The 26,667-nt window shown below is 45.7% G+C and overlaps 1 protein-coding gene and 1 long non-coding RNA gene across 2 annotated transcripts; both read left to right on the plus strand.

Moving 5' to 3' along the window:
- The first annotated feature begins 13,897 nt into the window (after nt 1-13,897).
- On the plus strand, nt 13,898-17,439 carry LOC308159844. Its single transcript, XR_013937491.1, has 3 exons — nt 13,898-13,974; nt 16,480-16,669; nt 17,425-17,439. It is a non-coding gene; the product is annotated as an uncharacterized lncRNA (long non-coding RNA).
- Nucleotides 17,440-17,452: 13 nt separating this feature from the next.
- LOC308160436 (ERBB receptor feedback inhibitor 1-like) lies at nt 17,453-24,572 on the plus strand (the record flags this gene model as incomplete). The annotated part of the gene is made up of 2 exons (XM_080534350.1): nt 17,453-17,501; nt 23,248-24,572. The coding sequence occupies 2 exons, from the start codon at nt 17,453-17,455 to the stop codon at nt 24,570-24,572; spliced, it is 1,374 nt and encodes a 457-aa protein (XP_080390476.1).
- Nucleotides 24,573-26,667: the final 2,095 nt, after the last annotated feature.

Genomic DNA, 26,667 nt, shown 5'->3' on the forward strand with positions numbered 1-26,667 from the left:
ACAGATACTGTACATGATATTGAGCCAAACATTAGTACATAGATGTTTACAGGACAGTACGGTACACATCCCTCTGTGTGTGTGTGTGTTGTTGTGTGTGTGTGTGTGTGTGTGTGTGCGAGTGTGCATGTGTGTGTGTGTATGGAAAGAAGTTGTCCCTTTCCAATCCATCTCCCTCTTGAATGAACCACAGTATCTTTCTCTCACCCTGTCTTCCCCCCCCTGCCTCTCTCCTTGGTTTTAATTGTAAGTACATCAGTGGTAAATGAATGCACTGGCCTTCCTCCACAATGAGCTGCGGAAGACCTCCTGCTGGGCCCGCAGTCCCTCTGCCCTCGCTGAGGCCTAGGACCACTGGGATGGAAGCTGCCCAGGCCTCCAGGGCCGTATCCTGGGCAAACAGCAAAGAATCACCTCTTTCATTCCAGAGCTCGCCTTTCATAGTTTTCCCACATCACCATTAAATCATTTGTTGTTTGGGTTTAAATCACCTCAGTCTATGCCACTTCCTTCCCCACTTGGTTTAGCCCACTGACTCGCTTTTGTTTAGATCTCTCGGAATCCTGGGAAAGGCTGTGTGTATGTGTGTGTGTGTGTGTGTGTGTGGGGGGGGGGGTTTGTGTGTGTGTGTGTTTGTGTGTGGGTGTGTGTGTTTGGTACTTATCCTCTAAGTTTCCATCTCCATTAGGTTTTTGTAGTTTTAGCTTAGTTTTAGATTATCTTAGACTGTTTCAGACTAGTTTTTGTTTTAGACTGTGTAGTTTTAGTTTAGTTTGAGTCTATACTGACGGAAAGTTTAGTTTATCTTAGACTATTTTAGACTAGTTTTAGTTTTAGACAATGTAGTTTTTAGTTTAGTTCTTAGACTATGTAGGCCAGGTTTTTGTATTGTATTTGTTTGTGATGGATGTTGTATGCCTGAACAGGTCACACTTGAAAATGAGCCCTTGGGGCTCAATGTGTTTCTTACCTGTATAAATAAAGGTAAAAAAAAATAAAAATAAAATAAATGTAGTCATAAATCCTTAAAAATGTTGCTACATGTGACATTCCGATAACACAGTGAAGGTACTGTGAGCGTATACACTAGTTTGAATATTTTTAGTGTCTTTTTTGGGGACTCTTTCTCCCATCCTTACCATTAACTTTGTGATGTTTTCGAACAGGTCAAGGAAACATCACAAGGTAAGGAAAAAACTGCAACTACTAAAATATCTAAACGCAGCCCACTTGTTCCATTGTTCCAGGCAGACTTAATCAAGTAGTTGTACTAAGTACATATTGGGCCTTATTCATAAAATGTTAAATATTTGTATACATTTTCACGCAAAAAAGGGGGGAGTGACATTTTACTTTCCCATCGTTCAGTGTGACAATATTCATCTGTGACCCAGTTAAGATCTCTCACCTCCATGACCAGCTCACAGAAGAAAAACCAACATCCTCTTAGCTCCATCCTCCCCTCCCTCCCTCCCTTCCTCCCTTCCTCCTTCCCTCTCTCCCTCCCTTCCTCCTTCCCTCCCTCCCTCCCTCCCTATGGTTGATGGCTCAGCACTCCTTGACTGTCACAGCTGCTCTTTTCCTGGTCAAGTTCAGAGGTTACAGCAGCCCACTCAGATATCTGAGGACTGGGAGTCCATTTCCTCCTCACGCCCCCTTTGTATTAAACCAAACCGGATATCCAGAGCTTTCTCTCTTTCTGGAGCAAGATAAAGGACAGGGAGGAGTGTTGCCTAGACAATCTTCTTCCTATTCTCAAAGGGAAAGCACAACTTATCCCTGAAGTATGCTGCAAAGTCTCTGCATTTAGATGTGGAAAACAGATCACAGGGGTAAGCACCGGGGCAAGATTAATCAGGCCATGATTTCTAGAGAAGATCACCCTCTGATTGTTATCAGTTATCAATTTAGAGAAATTACCCTGTCTGGCATTTCTAATCGTCTCTTGTATCCTCCATACTGGGTAAGGAAATGGTGGGGGTAGAGGAAAATAAGCTGTTTGGCAGAGTTGTGCTGTCTCGTACTGCAATGTCATTACCATACATAGGACTGCTCTAGCGGGCAAGCTATATCCCCACTCTCCCCAGGAGGGAACTCCCTCCCCCAGACCCCGGGGGGGGGGGGGAGAACCACAAACACTGGCTAATCTGGCTAGCATCCTCCCCAGAGAGTAGCCCAAGGATGCATGGGCAGCCATCACTCAGACTGAGGAGAACTCAATAAGGACATCTGAGAGAAAAGGCGGTGGCTTGTTAGAGGAGGGACACAGCCCCAGGATATTCAGATGACACAGAGAACCCATAGCTGCCTATGTAGCAGAACAACTACACAACCCAATGCGACGTGGCTAGTAGAGACATGATCACATTACATAGTGGAGACATTATCACATTGAACCACTCTAAATGTGAATCTGTGACGTAGTCTACTGACGGATAGAATGCTCTCAGCAGCTCAGCGACTGACCATACCGGGAGAGAGATCTCCATGCTGGTCACCTTTCCAATGGAATCCTAGGGAATGCAACAAACAAAACAAGTGCAGGGCCTCCAGTGATCTTATCACTATGGAGCAAAATCACACGGTCAAAGTAATCTACACTCAATCAGCTCCCTAAAACCAAAACCCTACTCAAAAGCCATGAACCAAAAAAACACACAACGGCACACATAATGAGCTACCTAGGCTACTATTAGGGCGCCATGGCAACGAAACTAAAAGATACATTGTTCATTAATAACATCCGGCTAAGAGGAAGCAAGTACGTCATGTTGCTAGCTTTGAGAAAAACTATTTTATATCAGAGTTCTGCCTGTTTTTACATGAACACTGTGTCAACCTTTCATAAATATTAATATTGCTCTTGTGCTCCCACTGGCCCCCGTTCATAAATACGATAAATATTTAGGAGCCAACCCTTCCATGCTGACGACAACAATTCCTGTTGAGCCCATATATGTATCTTGGCAATATATTGCAGCTGGAATCAAACCCACAACCTAAGCGTTGTTAGCGACATGCTCTACCAACTGAGCCACAGAGGACCACCAGTCTTTGGTTCAGTCTTTGAGGACCACCAGTCTTTGAGGACCATCAGTCTTTGAGGACCACCAGTCTTTGAGGACCATCAGTCTTTGGCCCAGTCTTTGAGGACCATCAGTCTTTGAGGACCACCAGTCTTTGAGGACCATCAGTCTTTGAGGACCACCAGTCTTTGAGGATCACCAGTCTTTGGCCCAGTCTTTGAGAACCACCAGTCTTTGAGGACCACCAGTCTTTGGCCCAGTCTTTGAGGACCACCAGTCTTTGAGGACCATCAGTCTTTGAGGACCACCAGTCTTTGAGGACCATCAGTCTTTGGCCCAGTCTTTGAGGACCATCAGTCTTTGAGGCCCACCAGTCTTTGAAGACCATCAGTTTTTGAGGACCACCAGTCTTTGAGGACCACCAGTCTTTGGCCCAGTCTTTGAGGACCACCAGTCTTTGAGGACCACCAGTCTTTGGCCCAGTCTTTGAGGACCACCAGTCTTTGAGGACCATCAGTCTTTGAGGACCACCAGTCTTTGAGGACTATCAGTCTTTGGCCCAGTCTTTGAGGATCACCAGTCTTTGAGGACCACCAGTCTTTGAGGACCATCAGTCTTTGAGGACCACCAGTCTTTGAGGACTATCAGTCTTTGGCCCAGTTTTTGAGGACCATCAGTCTTTGAGGACCACCAGTCTTTGAGGACCATCAGTCTTTGAGGACCATCAGTCTTTGAGGACCACCAGTCTTTGAGGACCATCAGTCTTTGAGGACCACCAGTCTTTGAGGACCACCAGTCTTTGGCCCAGTCTTTGAGGACCACCAGTCTTTGAGGACCACCAGTCTTTGGCCCAGTCTTTGAGGACCACCAGTCTTTGAGGACCATCAGTCTTTGAGGACCACCAGCCTTTGAGGACCATCAGTCTTTGGCCCAGTCTTTGAGGACCACCAGTCTTTGAGGACCATCAGTCTTTGAGGACCACCAGTCTTTGAGGACCATCAGTCTTTGCGGACCACCAGTGTATGTTTTCTTTTATTTGACCTACATTTGCCCAGGACAAACTTATAAATATAATTCAGCTTGTTTGAAGGGGTCCTGATCAAATCAACAGTGTATTAGAACATACCAGGCAAAATATCTTTACGGCTAGTATCTTTAAGGTAAAACATGTAAAAACAGAAGCCATTATCCCCAAGTATACAAAGGCAAATAAATTCTGTGAAAAGGTTAAGAAACCATTATTGCCTTTACCCCCAATGTGTTTTGGCGACTGCCGTCATCATAGTAGTATGAACAGAGTGAATGAATGGTCAGACTTATAAATAAGTACACAAACGGACAATTGAGTCTAATAGGGAACAGCTGCTGCTTCAATCAACCCAAAACATGTCCATCGGCACCAAGCTCCCTGCCGTCGAATCCCTCCAACCACCGCACGGACATTGATTTGTACACCTCTTCCGTTCTGGAGTGCATCAACACATGCGCCAACAGTGTCTCCACCCACAAACGTATAAAAACCTTCCCCAACCAGAAGCCTTGGATGAACAGTCAGGTCAGCTCACTGCTGAAGGTACACAACGCTGCTTTCAGATCAGGCGACGCAGAGGCCTATAGCTCATCCAGGACTAGTCTGAAGAGGGGCATCAAGGAGACCAAGCTCAACCACAAACTGTGGATCGATGAGTACTTCCAGAGCAGCTTTAACCCCTGTCATATGTGACAAGGCATCCAGGCCATCACAGACGTGTTCATGTTTAATATCACTATTTGCACTTCTGGTAAGATGCTTAACTGCATTTCGTTGTCTGGTGCGACATAAACTCTGCAATGACAATAAAGTTGAATCTAATCTAATCTAATCTAATCTAACATAATAGATGTAAACAATTGGGGTAGGATGTGAGTAAGAACATGGTGAAGGAAGTTAGTCATATAGCCCCCTCATAAACAATTCTAGATTTTGACTGTGACATCCCCTGCTATAGAGAGGTGGAAGATTTGTAGTGGTGAAATGGACCGGCTGTGTACACGCACTATGTGACATAGAGACGTGGATATTATACAGTACGAGTATGAGCACATGGAGCTGGAATGCAAGACTGGATATTGTTTACAAACCTGCGACCTGGTCTTCAGTTCACGTTCTCTCAATGGAGCACTGACTCTGTCCTGTTCAGTAAAGTGTATGGAAATGTTTTAGGTGCACTTTAAATAAAGTTTGATAACTTATGTCTATAATGTTAATTATCGTGCTCATCGCAAACTGTATACAACACTCACGTTACGAACTAGCGCAGTCTAGGTTGTTTGTTATTTGGCCGTCTAAACAGTAGTCCTAACCTGGAGTGTAGTATAGGGGAAAAGACAGGGAAAGAACAGAAAAGGTGGTCTGAAGAATGAGAAATAAAATCCCTTGAGTGGTGTGACTGGGCAGCGGCCAATGTGATAGTTTGTTCAAGTTTTGTGGTTTTTGGTTGGTACACCCGGTAACAGAAACCAAACTGTTTTTCTAACAAAAGAGTCCATGGGTTTTCCTGACGTGTATCACTGTAGAGGCATTAGCATTCCTCTTGTCCTTCACCCATCTCTAGAAGCCCATCTGACTTCATTGAGGTGATTACTCCACACACATTTATCAGCAGTGCTTAACACTCACATTTCCCAATGAAAACCAGACCATACAAAAAGTGAAGGAAAGGAAGGAAATGGAGAGAACTATCACTTTCCACTCATCCCAACACTCATATAGTCAATAACATTACAAGATACAAACAATGATTTGCCTCACTATACATTTGGTCATACTCATTTCTCCTGAACATTGCAACACTGCTTTCAAATTCTAGGTCATTGACAAAGTCTAGTTATCCCACTCATAAACCCTAAAGACAAGGCCTTGCTTTCCCCTCAAAGCAACACAACCTTGTTCCTCCTATGCTTTAATTACTATTACATGTTGTTCACAGGTGGTTTCTCTATAATATAGCCCCCCTGACATGAGGTAACCGGTAAAGCCTACATAATGTTTTTACCAGAGACTGTAAGTCCATGTCTAAACACCTCCTAGATTACTTGTATTTTACTTCCTACAGTATGTATCTGCCAGTGTGGGCAGCTATTGACATAATGATCCTTCAAAATGTATACAATGTAGGCTATATCTATTCAGGAAGTTCAGAAATATAAATCTTCATGCTCCACACAGCAAAGTCTACTTACCCTGAATACATAAGACTGATCGGAGCTGTGTACAATAGATCAGTGGGAAGATATCCTAATACAATGTGGTATTTAAAAGCACTTAAAGTACTTTCTGATTAGTATTTTTGCTCTGGCAGCAAACATATTTGTAGTCAAGACCAACAATATCTCAACAGAGATTGATTCTTAGTTTTATTTGACTCCAAAAAATAGAATCATCATTATTCAATTATATTTAGGATTGACTGATTGCTTTGGTTTATAGACAAGGGTTATGTTGTACTGCTACTGTGGTCAGGGTCATATTCCATCACACATGTAGAAGAAGACATGTTTTCTTTAGTGTTCTCGCCAATGGCTTGATGCCAAAGAGCTTGAAGATTTACTCATCTGGAGCAATCCATCACATCTTTGAAGAAGGGTTAGTGAGGGGGGGGGGGGGGGGGGGGGGGTGCATGGCACTAACAGCTGTGAGGGAGAGAGGTCTCCAAGCAGGAAGTGAGTCGAACTCCCCAGTGGGAGTTGGGCCCACCCCAGCTTAAACCCCCATAGCTCTCATAGCCTCACACTCCCAGAGCTGTAGCCCATTGAAAGGGCCTGTATTATGTAGGGGTGACAGACAGAGAGAAATGGCACAGTGTGGAAACAAAATGTGAGCTTTAATCATTGGAGATCGGTTTTGGTCCAGATATGGCGCTTTCTAAAATCTGCCTTTACCCACCATTTGTGCACTGAATATGTACACACATTTGCTGCTGTTAGAAAACGTAGCATATTGTACATTTTCACATTTTCAGTGTCACCAAAGAGGGCAGCACAAGCAAAACTACATGCTACAGTTTTCCATATCATGAATGTTTGATAATGTACTCTCACAAAGTGGGCTTCCATAAAACTTTGAACAAGCACAGGTTAATGTAACAATCACTTAGGCTCAAAACAACATTTGTGTTGCCCTTTTTTTTTTCAGCCTCATGATGTGCAATCAAACTGATACAACACACTGCTCTGCTCAGAGTTCAGGATTCGTCCCAGGTCATTGTGACCTGGGAGTTGTTTTACACACACACACACACACACACGCACGCACGCACGCACGCACGCACGCACGCACGCACGCACGCACGCACGCACACACACACACACACACACACACACACACACACACACACACACACACACACACACACACACACACACACACCACATACACACAAGTGCTATCCATCTCCTGTGCAACATTCTTCTGAATGTATTTTTCTTAACATAAATGTATATATTTCAATAATTTTATCTCATTTTTAATATATGTTTCTTTGCCTCTTATATTTTGTTATTCTCTTCTTATATACACCATAGGTGGAGCCCCCCCCCAGCGGAATCACACGATTGTACTTGTATAACTGAAGTGACAAGTAAACACCTTGTAATACTTAAACTACTGTAAAACCTCTTGTACCAATAAATCAGTTGTGTTGAATTCTATTAAGTACAAGAACATATCTATTACCAGCTGTAAATACCAGTGGGAACAGGCCTGGAGAATAGAGCATTGTCATGAAGGTTCATTGGTATAATTGAATTGATTGAATCCGCTTCTCGAAGAAGGAACCCCTGCATGTGTAAGAAGGTACCCCTCGTTTTTAGAAAGGCAACCCTCAAGTGTTTTGTTGATGAAGAGAAAAATATGTACTAGTGCACTAATAATTAGATTAGATTAGATTCAACCTTTTCGTTATTGCAAGAAAATGTACTTTTTGCTCTACGCACAGGGTCAGCCATAGTCAGCGCCTCTGGAGAAATTAGGGGTTAAGTGCCTTGCTCAAGGGCACAATGGCAGTGATAGTCACCTTAGATGATGCCAGCAACCCTCCAGTCACCAGCTCACATGCAGCTCCCTCCTGAGGCGGGGGGTCGAACCAGCGACCTTCCGATCGCTAGGTGGCCTCTTTAACCTCTAGACTACCTGCCTCTCTAACCTCTAGGCTACCTGCCTCTCTAACCTCTAAGCTACCTGCCTCTCTAACCTCTAGGCTACCTGCCTCTCTAACCTCTAGACTACCTGCCTCTCTAACCTCTAGGCTACCTGCCTCTCTAACCTCTAGGCTACCTGCCTCTCTAACCTCTAGGCTATCTGCCTCTCTAACCTCTAGACTACCTGCCTCTCTAACCTCTAGGCTACCTGCCTCTCTAACCTCTAGGCTACCTGCCTCTCTAACCTCTAGGCTATCTGCCTCTCTAACCTCTAGGCTATCTGCCTCTCTAACCTCTAGACTACCTGCCACAAATGACTCAATGACATCATGTTCCTCCCTGCTTGAATCATCCAGGCAGAATGCAGCATCCGAGTGTGTGGAAAGCTTGGCAGAAAGACGTAGGTCGTAAACAAGCTGCTTTTAGACTGCAGACTTGAGCTGTTGTGTTACTCTTTCAACAAAGAATGTTTGTTATTAAACGAGGGCCCCACAACACTGATTCATGCACTTAACATGTGTAAAACACGTCATATATGCCTATTTGACACTGACTGTAAAAACATAAACTTTCCAGATTATTCTGTGGTGTAGGTGTTGCATTAGAACACTTGCAGTGCAGCTAAATTAAAGTAAGCCACTGTTCTCTGCAGGTGCTTCGGAGCCTGGGGCCTTATAAGCTAGTAAAGCATCGAACAAGCACGTTTATGTATAGCAATCACTTTTTCACAACAATATTGTCACTCTTTTTTTTTGTTGCTTTTTCATTGTTGCTATTTTACAGATCACTATTCACCACCTTCTTTACATTTATACTGTAAGGTGGTATCTACCGATATCTATCTACCAATTACATGATTCTTATCATCTAGAAACTCTTATCATCTAGGGTCTCTAAAGCTAGTGAACTCAAAGCTCGCAACAAGTGGAAAACCTTGCGCGAACTGCGAATCACCAAGCGAATAGAGAGCATTCAGCATCCGTGCATGTTGATGCGGCGTGGCAAACACCTTCTCGTGGTGCCCCTCGTAAGTAGCTAATGACTGCCAAAAGCAAGAAGCGAAACAAAGTTTGCCAACCAGGGCCCCTCACCCGGGCTGGTGTTCGGCAGCAGCCGGGGGAGAGGTCTGCTGACCTCGAACCCAGAATACTGCAGCTGAACACCGAAGGACTAACCCCCAGTAAGATCGACGTCATCGAACACCTGGCCAATACCACCAAGGCCCTCGTCATTCTCCTCCAGGAGACCCACTGCATATCAGCAGACAAGCTAGTTCTACCAAACTTTGAGCTAGCTGGGTCTACCCTGAGCAGGAAGCATGGCCTCGCCACGTTTGTCCAACAAAGGCTGAGCTGGACTCTCGCTGACCAATCTCCGGCTGACTCGGAGATTGAGTGGCTGTGCGTGGACGTTGCCGGTCTAAAAATCGTCAACGTCTCCAAACCTCCACCCTCGCGAATCACACCAGTGTGTCTACCAGTGAACCTTGTTCCGAGTGAGCCAGTGAAACGGTGGAACTTCCGAAAGGCCGACTGGAAACGCTTCCGCCTCCTTACCAACAAATCCACAAGGTACCTCCCATCGCCTAACTCTAACAACGTGGATGAGGCGTACCGGGACTTCTGCGGCATGTTGGTGAAAGCGGCAAAAAAATCCAGCCCACGCGGACGTCGCATTAGCTACAAACCGTGTTGGGATGAGGAGTGTGAGAAGCTCCACTGTGCCTTTCTCCAGGCCCCTGCAGGAGCTGAGTCGGACAGGCTCGCAACAGCCTTGCTGTCAAGACTCAGCCGTAAAAGACAGGAGCGCTGGGAGGAGGCCATTGACTCCATCGACTTCTCGCACTCCAGCCGTAAGGCATGGAGTATCATGAACAATCTCACTGGTAGGTCCAGACACTCCCCCTGTCACTGCCCCATCTCTGCAAATAAAATCGCATCACAATTTGTGAAAAGTGGGTCATACGAGGGCAAAGACCGCGAGACGTCTCGACTTGTGGCAAAAGAAGTGTCAGACCTCTGGAGGGCCCCAACACCTAGCAGTGACTCCATCTCCGGTGAATTCACCCCGGAGGAGTTCGCTGCTGCCCTCCAGCGGCCTGATTCCATCTGCCCGGAGCTTATTCTCCATGCCGCACCCGCCTTGAAGTCCTGGCTGAGAGCGTTCCTCACTTCCTGTTTGCGCCAACTCAAGATCCCCAAAATCTGGCGAAGAGCCCTAGTTGTTGCGATCCCTAAACCGAATAAGCCTGAAGGGGACTCTAAGACTTACCGTCCCATCTCTCTGTTATGCATCCCCTTCAAGATCCTCGAGCGTCTCATCTACGCCCGCATCCAACCAATTGTCGACCCGCTGCTCCCACGTGAGCAGGCCGGGTTCCGACGCAGGAGGTCGACCGTAGATCAAGTCACCCTTATGACTCAAGACATCGAGGATTGCTTTTCGGCAAAAAAGAAGGCCGAGGCCGTCTTTATAGACCTGACGGCTGCCTACGATACTGTATGGCATCGCGGCCTCACCTGCAAGCTGCTCCGCCTGCTGCCGGACAGGCACATGGTCAGAATGATCATGGAGCTCATCCGTAACCTCAGCTTTACCCTCACCACCGGTTGCGGACAGCTAAGCAGGCTCCGACGCCTTAAGAACGGCGTCCCTCAGGGATCTCCTCTATAATATATACACCTATGACCTGCCCAACACACTCTCGCGGAAGTACGCCTACGCAGACGACCTCGCAGTGGTGTACTCTGCTGGAAATTGGCAGTCTGTGGAGGGGATTCTGAGCCAGGACATGCAGACACTAGTGGCATACTTCCGGAAATGGAGATTGAAGCTTAGCGAGGCAAAGACGGTGTCGGCTGCCTTCCACCTAAACAACAGGGAGGCTAAATGTGAGCTTAGAGTACACCTAGATGGAACTCCCCTGCCATGTTCCACTGAGCAAATCTATCTCGGCGTGACATTGGACAGGACGCTCACGTTTCGCCGACACCTCGAGTCACTGCGCAAGAAGTTAACAGCTCGTGTAGCGTTGATGAGGTGACTGGTTGGCTCGGGCTGGGGCGCCGGCGCAAGGACCTTGCGCACGGCAGCCCTAGCCCTCATCTATTCAACTAGTGAATACTGCGCCCCAGTATGGTGTCGCAGTGCCCACACCCGCCTCATCGACTCGCCTATAAACGAAGCCTTGCGCATTGTGACAGGATGCCTGCGTCCTACCCCCGTGGACAACCTTCCCATCCTAGCAGGCATCCAGCCCGCAGGCCTCCGCCGCATGGGAGCCACAGCACGTCTCGCCTGCCGGGCCGTGGAGCTTAAAAACCATCTGCTCCATGATAGGCTCACTATAACAGTGGAGCCCTCCCGGTGTCTCAAGTCGAGACACCCATTTGTGCCTGCCGCACAGGATCTCAGGCAGCAATGCAGAGATCTTAACATCAGTGCGGCAGGATGGGCGGATCATATGTGGCGCGCGGAGTGGGAGGCTAACACCTCCAAACTCCGTGACCACATCCCAGTCGCCGGCCCTGAGCTACTCGGGATGGACTTGCCAAGGCTATCCTGGGTGAGGCTCAATCGTCTCCGGACCGGCGTCGGGCGTTTCCGCTCATCAATGCACAGATGGGGCTTGGCCCCAAATGCGTCGTGCGAGTGTGGCGCAGAGGACCAAACCGCAGACCATGTTATCCTGGATTGCCCGGTGTACCACCCACCCAACGGGATGCATGGTCTGTCGGTATTAGATGACGAGACGATGACGTGGCTTCTGGAGGGGTGTCCAGAAATATAGCCCGGGTGAGCCCCTCAACCAGGTCTCGGGGTGGTAAAAGGGTAGCCCCTCGGCCCCGAGCCTGGTGGAGTGGAGAGGAAAAACAACTACCCATACGCCGAAGATCTAGAAACTAGCACCACTTTCTAACCTCTTGTACCAGTAAACCAGTTGTGTTGAATTCTAGTAAGTACAAGAACGTATCTATTACCAGCTGTAAATACCAGTGGAAACAGGCCTGGAGAATAGAGCATTACTGTCATAAAGGTTCATTGGTATAATATATTTTGTGCAATTAAATCTTTCTGGTGTGCAGGTTTACAGAGGTGTGTGCTTGATTGAAACCACTTCTCGAGGGAAGGTACCCCTGTATGTGTATGAAGGTACCCTGTATGTGTAGGAGGGTAACCCTGTATGTATAGGAAGGTACTCCTCAAGGAGTGCCCTCGTAGGAGGCACACCTCAAGTGTTTTGTTGATGAAGGGAATAATACCTGTATGTACTGGTGCACTGCTAATTATGCCACAAATTACTCAATGACATCATGTCCCTCCCTGCTTGAATCATCCAGGCAGAATGCAGCATCCGAGTGTGTGGAAAGCTTGGCAGAAAGAGACTTACATAGGTCGTAAAGAAGCTGTTTTTAGACTGCAGATGTGAGCCGTGTTACTCTTTCAACAAAGAATGTTAGTTATTAAACGAGGGCCCCACAACACTGATTCATGCACTAACACGTGTAAAACTTGACACTTACTGTAAAAACATCAACGTTCCAGATTATTCTGTGGTGTAGGTGTTGCATTAGAGCACTTGCAGTGCAGCTAAATCAAATAGTTGGTCAGGGGGAGGGTAGAGAGGGTGGGGGTGGAAGAGCAGTGCATTAGTCTAATAGAACAAAGTTCAAGAAGAATTTCTCTCATCACTGGTTGCCCACGAGAAACATGGTTCTTTCAAAGCCAACAAAATCCTGAATTGCAGGAGAAGCTCCACATCATGTTTTTCCCACATCACTGTAGGCTGTTTGAAAACTGTAGTAGCACAACATTACCCATAATGCTGTGTGTAACACATTTGATAAGCCCATGTCAGGATGAAGGTTGTTGTTCCAGAGATAGGAGGAGCCACAGAGTGTTAGCCCACCAATCAGCAAAAACAACAACTTTGTTCTCCACCGACTTCCTTCTAAGTAACTAGTCATGTTAGCTAAGTTGATTTGCTCAAGTAACCGGGAAACAAAGGAGAGGGGGGGTTGTTGTTTTAAAAAAATCACTTCTGCTCCAAGCCAATCAAAATGTGACCTCTGCTCTAGCAGCCAGGCCTCCATTCAGATGGACTACACCATTATAACGTCTTTATATGTTACTAATCATATTAGTATATATATGTTTATAATAATATTGTCTGTCTATAAGAAAAAAATGTCAACTGACAGAAAATTGCTGATGATAACAAGAATCATTAATGCATATGATATAACAATAACAATTAGTATTATTATAATATTGTAATAACAATAATAACCAATAATATAATGCATGCGCTATTACTGAATTATAGCTGTATGGATTAAGTAAAGTGTCAGCCAATGGTTTATCCTAACGGATTATGTAAAGGTCGTCATCATCAACATTGAGGAGAGGGAATGACCGGTGCCTTTAAGAGCAGTTCAGAGGTGCGTTCGTAAATTCGCTCTGGAAATCTGATTAGCACTCATGGAATGCCTCTTGTCCAATCAAATGACTTGTTCGCTTTATGACGTTGAATCCAGTGTGCGCTCCGGCACCCTCAGAGCGAGTTTACGAATGCAGCCTAGGTGGAGCCACGTCCAAGCCGTGCGGATAAAAAGGAAGAACGTCGCCGAGAACGAACGAGTTTCACGAGTGGATGTTGTCTAAACTGTCCCACTGGAAGTGGCCTGTCGTCAGCAGTCTCACTGGGGGAAACGTGTCCGAAATCGAAGGCTCTTGAATGAAACATAATTTGGGAATAATAACTTTCATGGTAGGTAGGCTGAAGTAGATGCGGTTTTGTGTTGAACAGATGTAGCATACAGTCACAAAAAGTTAGACCTATTTAAAATTGTGCGCTGAAAGCTGATCAAATGGAAAGAAGAGTCCGATTGTCATTCGCGTGTCAAGACACAGTTTGTACATGAAAAGACTGAAAGCGCAACGAAAGAAGATCATGATCACATTGTGGAACAAAAAGGCATTTGTGCTGTCTGTTTTTCCTCCATATCTTGATAACATCGGAAATACAGTAGGCTAGTTGAAGTACGCCTAATGTAGAGGCTATTTGAGAGATGATTCGCACCTGAGTCACAGGTCAGCTGGTTGCGTCCTGGGCAGGACAGGGTGTGTTGGTGCCTGTCGCACCAGTAGAGCGGGTACAGTCGCCTAGATAGAAACACATGTTGGCAACAATGCTTTCAATTCAGTGTAGATCTCATTTTGAAATGGGCTATGCCATTATAACGTCTTTATAATGTGTTACGAATAATATTAGTATATATATATATATATATATATATATATATATATATATATATATATGTGTGTGTGTATACTAATATTGTCTGTCTATAAGAAAGAAATGTCAACTGACAGAAATTTGGTGATGACAGCCATTCCAGAGTCATTAATGCATATAATATAACAATAACAATTATTATTATTATTATTATTATGATAATAATAATAATAATAATTGTTATTGTTATATTATATGCATTAATGTTTATAATGATTATTATTATTATGATTATGATTATTATGATATTGCAGTTTTACATACTTTTCAAATGTTCTTATGATATGAACTGTATATGATTGGTCTCGAGCATTGCTGCTAATATACCGGTTACGGTGATCTTTAAGGAGCCAAGCAGGTGTAGGCTACCTCGCATGATGTTAGAGTAACCTATTTTTTCATTCGATTTTTCATCCATTTGTCACCTTCATTTGTCGGCTGGGCTTGGATGGATTTGTTCACTATACAAGCTCATTCTGACAACAACAGAGAATCTTGATTTGATGGATAGCAGAGTACGCACCTGCTTTATATGGATATACATCTAATGAATGGTGCATTGTTAACACCACATTATTAATAGGAGCACTTGTGCCTGTGTTACACCCGAAGACTACAGACGCACATAAACAAACATCCCTTTTTAGTGAAGAAGGATTAAGTCCATTTGTGTTTTGGTCTTAATCTCTTCTGGGCTGTATGTTGCGCTCATACCTCGGCCGTCCCTGGACGTCTCCATGGCATGTCTCTGCTCCTGACCTCATGGGAGAGTTCGCTTCTCTCAGCACCAGAGACATACAAAGGACCATTCATGTGTTAGAGTGGCCCCATTCATGCACATGGAGTTATTTGCCGGTAGAATTCATTATTGTTTAGTTTCTTCAATCTCCGAAGCTCTCTGTCGGAAATGACGCTGTTGGTTGTTGCTCGTAGAAGGGAGACACATAAATATGCAGACACATTTGTATGTCTCGTCTAGAGTGTAAAAGCCACAATGTACACGTAGGTTACTGGCTACAGTATGCATGTGTGACCATATGAAGAGTGTTTAATGGAGATAACTGATTCTGTTAGATGTAGCCTACATTTTCTTTTAATGAATTATGCTGTAGCTTGCTGTAGCTCTACGAAAATATGTTTTTTAATTTTTTTTAATTTTACTATATGTAATTCAATGCTAGTTCAATCATTAATATGAAAATCTCCTCGTCGTTTTGTAGCCTGATGATTACACCAGAGTCACTGCAAGACCATGAACTTTTTATGACAGGAAGAGAAAGGCACAGGTTGTCTCCGTGGGGGACGTTTTGTACTGTCTTCTCCAGTTGTCTTGTTGTCCTTATTAATACCGATACCGGTTCTGTCATTGTTGTCTTTTTGAAATATTGTATTAAGCCATTTTCTACACCACATGCATCAAAGTCAGAGAGAGACATAAGGGGAAAAAAGAAAAAAAGAAGTTCTTCAAACTTCTTTGATATTGTAGACACATACACTTGTGGTGTTCTTGAAATATGTGTGTGGTGTGTATGTGTGTGTGTGTGTTGGCACACTGTCACACTGGGGAGTTTGTCATTCCAGCGTCACAGGAGTGTTACACAATTGCCTCTGTTGAAAGGCCTGATTGAGGGCCCCATAGTGTGGGCCTACTCTACTAAATACTATAGAGGACGGATGGCACAGCTGCAAAGGGGTGGGAGGGGTAGGGAGTGCTTAGGCCGTCCCACTGGTGACCCAGAGGTTGCGCAATGCCCAAGCCTCAAACGAGCCTCTTTTGAGTCGGAGCTACAATGCATGACATGCTCAGCACAGTACAGCTATTAGGACCAGCAGTACAGCCACTGGTCGTAGATGTGGCGTGGTTGGGCTATTGATGACGGGGTAGGGGGGTTACACTTTGTTTTATAGTCTGCTGTTTATCTGTTTTTGTTTTTTTTGTAAACCTTTTGTAAACCCCCTCTCTCCTCCCTCTCTCAGGTGTGTTAGCAGCTAACAGCGAGGCAGGATGACTTGTCACCCATTGAGGATGGACTGAATGAGCTAATGGACGGTGGTGACAAGGCTGGGTACTTCACAGACCCACAGGCCCTGTAACAACAGGCCCCAGGCTCTGCTACATTATGGCTGGAGCCCAGCCTTACTGGGGACAGCAGATTGACATGAACAAGTGAGTAAATAGAAATTGGGATAAAAATGCTTCTTAAAAGGGGTAATTTACTCAAACACATGTATATGATTTACACTGACCCAAATATGCACTTGAATCAATTTGTTGCTACCTTAACAAAACCTCAACACCAGACATCTTGTCCTCAGCCTGTAAAATTGCATCTTTACAGTGACCTTGTTCTCTAGTAACGTTATCCTGGAGTGAGCTGTTGAATTCAACTGCAATTGACCTTGTTGCCATAGTTGCAAATTGCACCTTTAACTGTCTGCGTCTATTGGCAATAGCCACTGTATGTGACAAATTCTGTGAATTTGTATTTTGAGGAAATGATCTCCTTAATTTGGCAGTAATTCAGTAAATCTGGAGATGGTAGTTAATAATCAGTAACAACTTCATGGACTGAACAATACAGATCATCAAACAATTACAATGAACAATTAAGTCTTTTTTAGTCACCGCTCTAATTTTCTTTTGCCCCAAAAGAGTTTATTCTCTTTACTTGGGGTTTTGGTACAACCTTTTTACATACAGTAATGTATATTTATTGCATGTGTGTGGTTGAATTCAAGTTATTTTCTTCCTTTATGTCACTGTTTTGTCTTTGTTGGTTTGTTACATATAGTTTTTGTTTGTAATGTTCTATTCGCCAATGCAATATGTGACGGTGCTGATTATTGTTTTTGTTCGAATATCTGAAATTAGAGAAGTGAATTAAAAAGAGGTATATTATAAAGTCATCTTCTGTTTTGCAGCCTGTTCTTTGGCCTAGACACGGACATCATGGAACACAACCACAGAGAGCATCAGCAAGTATCGGAGGGATTTGAGAGTAAGTGTGATCTGCGTAGGACAGGCTGAATTCAATGAGACCAGGGGGGTATTCCATCAGCGTAGCGAAAGGAAAATCCAGGGTTATTTTCCAGGGTTAAGTCTCGCTAAATGTATCAAAATAAACCTGGATTTTCCTTTAGTGTAGTTGATGGAATACCATCATGATCATCCATCACTATGATTTGTTTTCAAATAATTTATAAGCTTGGTATTTAATGAGAAAGTTGTAATATTGTCTCAGATTACAGTCTACATGTAGATGTAGACCAGGTGTGGTTCTGTTGTTTGTTGTTTACAACCTTCTTCACATTGACATGGTTGTCTCATGATGGATACTGGAAGCTTCTGCTCGTCTATGGAGCACATAGATATGGAGTCAAACCTGAAGTCTACCTGGAGTTTGGTCTTTTATTTTTTACAATATTTAAGGCCATATAGGTTAAGGTGAAGGTCTATTTAGAGGCTTCATTAGAGGCTAGTTGGGTATTGAAATGCTGCAACGTGGGTATTGTTGAATTGAGCACTGAGTACAAGGGGACAGTCTACATTTTGTAGGACCGTTCACATCAGAGTTAGCGACAAGCGACAGAGCGCCTGGAAACCAGTTATTTCCAGTATGAAGTAGCGACACTCGGCCAAACAGTGCGACTTGCTAGGCGACACTACACTGCCTAGTAACGCGACAAACCGCACATTTAAATCGTGTTCTGGGTGGCAGAGCAGAGCGTCAACTCGGCTGGAAACAGCTGTTTGTATGGTGTTACAACTGCATGGTTTAGTACATCATATCATAGTTATACTTAAGCCCGATTTATGCTTCTGCGTCGAATTTACGCATGTCTACGCCGTAGCCTACGCGTGGGCTCTCCAAGTTTATAGTTCTGCGTTGGTCCGCGGACCACGTCGCATTAGTCGGTGTACTCATAGCGGCATAATAGCGATCAAAAAACTTATTTTTGTTATGCTTGTTGTAAAGAAAATGTCTATAATGCATTGAAATGACAGTAAACTAAGATAATAAGATGGTTTTCATCATTTTTCAAAGTAATTACAGAAAAAGTAAATGACATTTCTGTCATGACTTCCGCATTTACGAGAGAGTCGGAATGTGACGCTACCAAGCGGACCAATCACAGTTGTTATAGACAGGGGTGCACATAACTTTTTGGGGCCAGTGCTCAGAGGAGCACCTAGGGATGCTGCTTGGTGCTCCCCGAGCTCGCGAGTCACGACCCGTCCCACAGGATGGATGAAAAAGGGATACATGGATAACTTATATTAGCAAAACGACATTTATTCATAAATAAAGATGAACGAACAAATGATTGTGTGCAAAACAAAATAAACAAATGCAAAATCAAATGACTGCTCTTTAAGCAATCTTCCTGATGACCTTAACCTCTATCACTCTCTCCTTGCCAACTACGCCTCCTCGGCATCAGCTGCTAAAACATCCTACTATCATTCAAAAATGCATTCTTCTGCCTCTAATCCTAGAAAACTGTTCTCCACTTTCTCTTCACTCCTTAATCCACCTCCTCCCCCTCCTCCTTCCTCCCTGTCCGCCGATGACTTTGTCACCTACTTTGAAAAAAAGGTGGACGACATCAGCAGCACCTTTCTCCCCCCACCGCTCCCTCCTCCCACTAACAATGCTAACACTGTTCCCACTAACAATGCTAACACCCCGTCCAAACTCTCCCCTCGACACTCGATCTCTGGATTGTCATCTTTTCCCCCCCTCTCCCCCGATGAGATTCTCACACTTATCACATAAAAGCGGGCAACCACATGCCCTCTTGACCCCATCCCCTCCCCTCTTCTCCAATCCATTTCCGCCGACATCCTTCCTTACCTTACCACCCTAATCAACTCCTCCCTATCCACTGGATCTGTCCCAGCGGCCTTCAAAATAGCCAGAGTCAAGCCTCTCCTCAAGAAACCTACCCTTGACCCATCATCTGTCCACAATTACAGACCGGTATCCCTTCTCTCCTTCCCTTCCAAAACCCTTGAACGCGCGGCATCTAAACAACTGACTGACTATCTCCGGAAGATGGATCACTTAGACCCCCACCAATCCGGCTTCAAGGCTGGGCATTCCACTGAGACTGCGCTCCTTGCTGTCACGGAAGCCCTCCACTCTGCCCAAGCTTCCTCCCTCTCCTCTGTTCTCATTCTCCTTGACCTGTCTGCTGCCTTCGACACAGTCAATCACCAGATCCTTCTCTCCATCCTCTCAGACCTGGGCATCTCTGGCACCGCACACTCCTGGTTTTCTTCCTACCTGGCGGGCCGCTCCTACCAAGTGACCTGGAGAGAATCGCTATCTTCTCCACGAACCCTCTCCACTGGAGTTCCCCAGGGTTCCGTCCTAGGGCCCCTACTCTTCTCCCTCTACACCAAGTCTCTTGGCTCGGTAATCTCTTCACATGGGCTCTCCTACCACAGCTACGCAGACGACACTGAACTCTTCCTGTCCTTCCCCCCGTCTGATGTACACGTGGCAACCCGTATCTCAGCATGTCTCGCTGACATTTCAACGTGGATGGCTGACCACCATCTCAAGCTCAATCTTAACAAGACCGAGCTCCTCTTCATCCCCGGGAAAGCCTGCCCTCTCCAAGACTTCTCCATCACAGTGGAGAACTCTACTGTAACCCCCTCCCTGACAGCCAAGAACCTTGGAGTGATCCTGGATAACCGACTATCCTGTGCGGAGAACATTGCAGCAACGGCTCGCTCCTGCAGATTCCTCCTCTACAACATCAGAAGGATACGACCATTCCTTACCAGAGAGGCAGCGCAACTCTTGACCCAGGCACTGGTCATCTCCCGCCTGGATTACTACAATGTACTCCTGGCTGGGCTCCCCGCTTCAGCCATTAGACCTCTGCAGCTCATCCAGAATGCTGCTGCCCGGCTGGTATTTAACCTCCCCAAATACTCGCATGTCACCCCTCTCCTTCGCACCCTGCACTGGCTCCCGATAGCAGCTCGCATCAGATTCAAGACCCTGGTGCTTGCATACCAGGCAGCTAAAGGGACAGCCCCTGCCTACCTGAAGGAAATGGTAACCCCCCAAACCCCTGCCCGCTCACTCCGTTCCTCCACCTCGGCTGGCCGACTGGCCCCACCTCCTCTACACAGCAGTCGGGCTGCCCGATCACGTCTCTTCACAACACTGGCTCCCCGCTGGTGGAATGAGCTCCCCACGGCTGTCAGAACGGCAGAGTCACTACCCATCTTCCGTCGTAGACTGAAGACCCATCTCTTCAGGTTACATCTTAACTGCTCCTCCTGAGACATCTTCTGACCCTCACCACTACGTCTCCTAAAGACACCCGCTTTCCCCTTTACTGTGTCCCTAAGAACTTCTACTGCCCCCCTTGTACTGTTTCTCAGTTTCTCCAGTAAAAAAAAAAAAAAAAAAAAAGGTTTTAGTAGAAGGCGATAATAGGGAGAAGGTTTTTCCTTCTATCAGTGGCCCCGGGCCCGAGCTAGAGTACTCTTCCTGCAACGAATAGTGGACTGCTGATTCACATGCTTAGTATTCAAATGTATTGATTGTAAGTCGCTTTGGAATAAGGCGTCTGCTAAATGCCAAAAATGTAAATGTAAATGTAAATGTTAAGCATGAAAGTCTGTCAGACTCCTTTAAACACAATGAAATCAACGGACATCTCTTTAAGCACTGCTCTGTTCTGTAAACACTGAAATCAACTTTTCAACAAAAAGTTACAGCCTAAGCATTTACTTATGCTACAAGCTTAATCATCATCACTGCTCTCTTGACTGCTGTTAATACTGTCCTCAATTACAACCATGGTAGAGGATGTTGTAGACTATCACTTTAAATAGCTCATTATTTTGATTGTGCAACCAAGTCTTTTTTTTCTTCTTTCTTCTAATAGAATTCCCAACCATATTCCCTGGGTCAGGGGTCTAGGTACGATAATGAAGCTGTAAAACAAACGTCTGAACGTTTGAAAGCTTCAGAGAAAAGAAACGTTAAGTCCCTTGGTGTTGTTTTTCCTTTTAGCGACGAGTCGTTCGGGACTGAATTTTCACGTGTCGGCGTGATAACCATGCGATACGCGATACGCGGTACGCGGAATGAAAGTATGAGTTACGATACTTTACGAATGTTTTCGTGAGGGGAGTCGCCGTGGTCGTCGTGATGAATTACTCGTCGGGCCTTCGGCTGAGGGGACGGCAAATAGTTACTTACTTGGTGGGGCTTGCTTCTTGGACCCAGCTGTTGGTGCGCAAAAGCGCTGATCTGCCGCTGATCTGCCGCGCAGCATGCATTTTGGCGACGCATGCGCACTGGCGCACCAGTTATGTGCACCCCTGGTTATAGATAACTTTACATTAAATATGTCTATCATAAATATAATTTAAACCCAACGAATAGCCATGGGGCTCCCTGTAACTAATCATTTATTTCTAAATAAACAGGATTGTACATCTCGTAAATGTGAATCGCGCTTCTTATAGGAAGGCTGTGCCTGACACTTCCACAGGGGGGCTCCGTTGGAACGGTACTCAAAGCGGCATAATAGCGATGTTTTGGTTGTTATGCTTGTTGTAAATAAAAGTTCTATGATGCATTGAAATGTCATTAAACTAAGATAATACGATGGTTATCATAATTTTTCCAATCTTAATTAATAAGTAATTACAGAAAAAGTCAATGACATTTCTGTCATGGCTTCCGCATTTTGGCCGACGAGAGAGTCGGAATCATGTCGTAATCATGTGCTACCAAGCGGACCAATCACTGTGCTTACGGTTGCGTACAAACTGCCGCGTAGTTACATTTTTGGAGAGGTGCGCGTCAATCTACGCCGTAGCCTACGCAAGGCTACGCGGGCCTACGCAAGCTACGCCGTAGCCTACGCCGTCGATTTTACGCAGAAGCATAAACTGGGCTTTAGAATGTACAATAATAATAATAATAATAATAATAATAATAGATACATTAATGCATACATATACATGTACACACACAGGCGGTTTTGTAGTTCATAACAACGTGACAAGCGAGGAGACGAGAAACAAGTGAGAACCCATGAGACAGCAGGCAATGTCTTGGTGTGCATGTCCAGTGAGAGAGGGCTGGGAGAGGGAGGATGAGGAGGAGGGGGGGGGCTATCATTGTCTGGTCACTGGTTGTTCCTGAGGTCTGTGGCAGATCGGATGTTTCCACGCAGGATGTTTCTCAGGAAGCCCAGAAGGTTATGGGAAGCTCTTAAGATTGTCACTTGCGTTGCTGATAAAAAAAAAAAGCGATTCCTGAACTAATCTGTGTGTTGTGGCTGATTTGGTTTTACGAAACGGGAGCAGAGCAGTGTGTCTTGTCAGTCGTTTGTCAGTTTGGGTCTATAATAATACCACCGTGTTTTGATTGATTGATTGAAAACTTTATTAGAAGATTTGCAGAAGTAGGTACATGAAAGTACATATTACATACAAGGTCAACTAACAGGATAAAAACCCAAGAAAGCCACTGGCTTATTTCAATTGGGGTCCTTGATTCCATTCCTTGTGTCCATTCCTTGTGACCGAAATGGTCGCTCATTGTAGGATTTGAACAATTTGGTATATTCCCTCTATTTGAACCCTCAATGGTAGAAATCTAGAACTCAAATGTATACAAAAAAAGGTTTCCTAAATATGTTCATGGCACTCTGTTGTAGTTTTAACAGGTTACTGTAAAATTCGACGTCTATTTTCTACAGACAAGTTCCCCCACTCTCCACTCTATCCGGGTGCCCAGGACCTGCCGACGCCCCGCCCCCATAGGGACCAGGTGGTCCCCTCCTTCCAGAGACTGTCGGTGTACGAAGGCCCACAGAGGCGCCCCAAGCCCCTACCCCCTCTCCCCGACCCGGAGGCCCACTCCTCGGATGAGGCGGCGGACGACGAGGTGGAGTTCTTCACCGACGACAGACGTCGTCTGCTCCCCCAGAGCTGCCCCGACAACAAGGCCCTCGCCCTCCGCTACGGCGCCCCCTGCAGGCGCAGCTACAGGGGCTGCGGCCAGGTTAACTATGCCTACCACGAGGGACCCGCGGGGGCTAGCGGCGGCGGTGGCGGTGGTGGTGGTGGGGCTCGTGGATGGGTGGGCGGCGGTGGGACTGGCGGACGGGTTAGCGACGGGGCTAGCATCGAGGCTAACGGATGGGCCGGCTGTGGGAACACTACGGCTAGAGTGAAAATCGGAGCTAGCGGATATGCTACCGTTAGGACTTGCGGTGGGCCTGAGAGGGAAGCTCTGGAGCAGCAGCCGCAGCAGCAGCAGGCCCAGTTCGGGCAGGGGGTGCAGGCGGGGGGGCCGTCAATCAGGGACGTCCCCGGCAAGCAGCCCGACCGCCCGCAACGCAGTAGGCTGCGTCGCTCCCACTCCGGCCCCGCGGGGTCCTTCAAGCCTGCGGGCGTGCGGCTGGGATGCCACCTCCTCCTCCACCACCACCACCACCTCCTCCTCCACCAACCCCCCCACCACCACGGCAGCTGCAGAGCTTACCCCCAGGACAAGCCGGAGGTCCCCCCCCGCGCCCCCATCCCCCCGCGCCCCTCGAAGGCCTTTGCCGCTTCAGACTGTCCGCGTTGGCCTGTCCCGGATGAAGACACGGACGAAGACAAGCCTCCCGCGGTCCCTCCCCGGGAACCGCTGACCCCGAGCGTCCCGCCCCGCGCCCCGAGCCCCAGGTCCCTCCCCATCTACGTCAACGGGGTGATGCCGCCCACCCAGAGCTTCGCCCCCAACCCCAAGTATGTGGTCAGCAGGGGGGTCCCTCAGAGGCAGCAGCAGCAGCAGCAGCAGCAGAGTGACAGGGCGAGGGCTGCTCCTCGTCCCCCCCCGGGTCCGGCGGCGGCCTCCCCCTGCATTGTGCCGGTCATGGAGGACGGGAGGAAGGCCAGCGCCACACACTACTTCCTCCTACCCCGCCGGCCGGCCTACATGGACAGGCTAGAGAGGTTCCTCAGCGAGGCGGACGGCGAGGCTTCCGGCAGCGCGTGCACCTCTGAGTGGCAGAAACCCCCTCTCCCGTCGACATGAAGAGTATCAGCGGTCAGGAGGCTCGGAGGCGGGCTCTTGCTCCACCCACACTTTCTCTCTCTCTCACACTCTCACTTATTTGGTCCCTAGAAACACAGACATACTAGAAACACGTTCCTAAAGTTACCTCACTTGACCGACCTTACAGCATGACCGCAGTGATGGTTACCTCAGCTGGAGGCTTCAGAGTTTCACCTCCAGATGTAAGGGTGGTTGTTGTTGGTTCCTGTTGGTCGTCATGACTTTTCTTAAGGGAGTTTTGGCATAAATCTCTACTGTCACCTCGTTAGAAGATAGTGTGATGGATGAGTATAGGCAGGTCTTATGCTTTCCTCCCTTGATGTATCACTGCTATGCACATTCTATTTTTGTTTAACATTATTTAGCTGTTGTTGAAAGACCTAAAACATTTTTACTATGGAAGGACTCATTTGAAGGATTCCATGTCTGTTAAACTAATAACAATAGGTCTTACTTGGTCCTGGTCAAAACGATTGTAATGTCACATCTTCTACTCAGTGGAGGAGAGCTCGATATTACTGATCCAGGGAGCGAGTGGAGGTCCTTGCGCCTCCAAAATGGCTTTGAAAATGAAATAAATGAGAGATGTTTTTACTTTCTGCCTTCAAACATATTTAAATTATAATTTGGCCAGGTTTAGCTTTTGCTATCACCGTACAGTATTTTTGATTGTGGACGTATTGATTCATGTTGTTGCTGTACAAGGACGGGATAAGATAAGAAACTGTGATATTAGTTGTATTGGTTACACTTCCATACAGTGCTTTTTGCCATGTAATAAAGTAAAGGTAAATATTATTACTAACTGAACTTAAATGGCTACTGAGAGTTAATACAATACATTCGGAAGTGAGTGAATTTGATCTGGAATTTGATTACCACTCCTTGTTGACAACATATGGCATAGTTTAAACAAACAAATTAACACATTTATTAAAGAATTCCATATACAGTATTTAGAATTGAGCGTTAAAATCGCAGACTAGCTCTCAAGAAAAAGGAGCACTAAGTTCTAAGTCTTTTTGAGTGCCAACTCTCGACTTGATTACTAGCTATGTGAATTCAAGTAATTACTACTAGTATTTACCATTATTTGTACTACTCAAGGAACTGTTCAGGAACTGTTCAGAAATGTGTTGATAATGATAATACACACTTGTTACGTCAAAGTATGTTGAAGTTTTTATGAAGGCTTGTTCTATAACTTGACATTGTTCAATCGGGCTTTGACAAAGGCAGACAGCGCTATTATGTTATGGATATATATGTCTACAGTATTTTGGTAAGTGTTTTTTTTTATTGACAACTCTGAATTATGTATTCTTAATCTATTTAAATAAATAAAATAACTTATTTATTAAATAGTTTTCAGTGTTTGTTTTCATTGTCAGACTATCATTTATTGTTAAATACAATACATCTGTGTTTAGTATAGTAAACTGCTTTGTATTTATGGTGTATGTAAGTGCTTTCTTTTGACCTTGTGACCTGACCAAAAAAACCTGTCACGGTGGGCCCCAGTTATAAGACTGCTCCCCAAGGGTGTCTTATGTCCTTGTCTTTCCCATGTTTTAGGAGATGATGTCATATCTACAGAAACTAACGAATGACAACAGATCCAATTAAATCATGAACATCATTGTTGTCATTGTCATCGTCTTCGGAGAAGGTCCCCCTGTGGTCCTTAAACGCACAGGCGGCCATTACAAATGTTTGAGCTCGAGTGAAACGTCTACCAGTGAACTACTCATACTTTCCCCCACTAAAACATAGCAAAGAGGATGATCTGACTATCGACTGTGGGGTCACAGGACAGCTTCTCCCAAACAAATATTCACTGCCACACCAAGTGTGACCTGAAACAGGAAAGTGGACATGTTATCATGACACTGAGCGGAACAGAGACGTCATTGTCTGAAAAAAAGACACAGTGTATCGTTTGTTTGTCGTTATGTAAACACGGGCAGTTCTCATGGTGGGTATTATCATTGTTTTGTGTAAAGACACATGTCCTATCATTCCTGTTGTTGCTAGCCTGGGTAGCCTAATCTGAAGAGTGATAGTGTGTGTTATG

Source organism: Nansenia antarctica (genome assembly GCF_963989245.1).
Source record: "Nansenia antarctica genome assembly, chromosome: 6".
NCBI lineage: Eukaryota > Metazoa > Chordata > Actinopteri > Argentiniformes > Microstomatidae > Nansenia > Nansenia antarctica.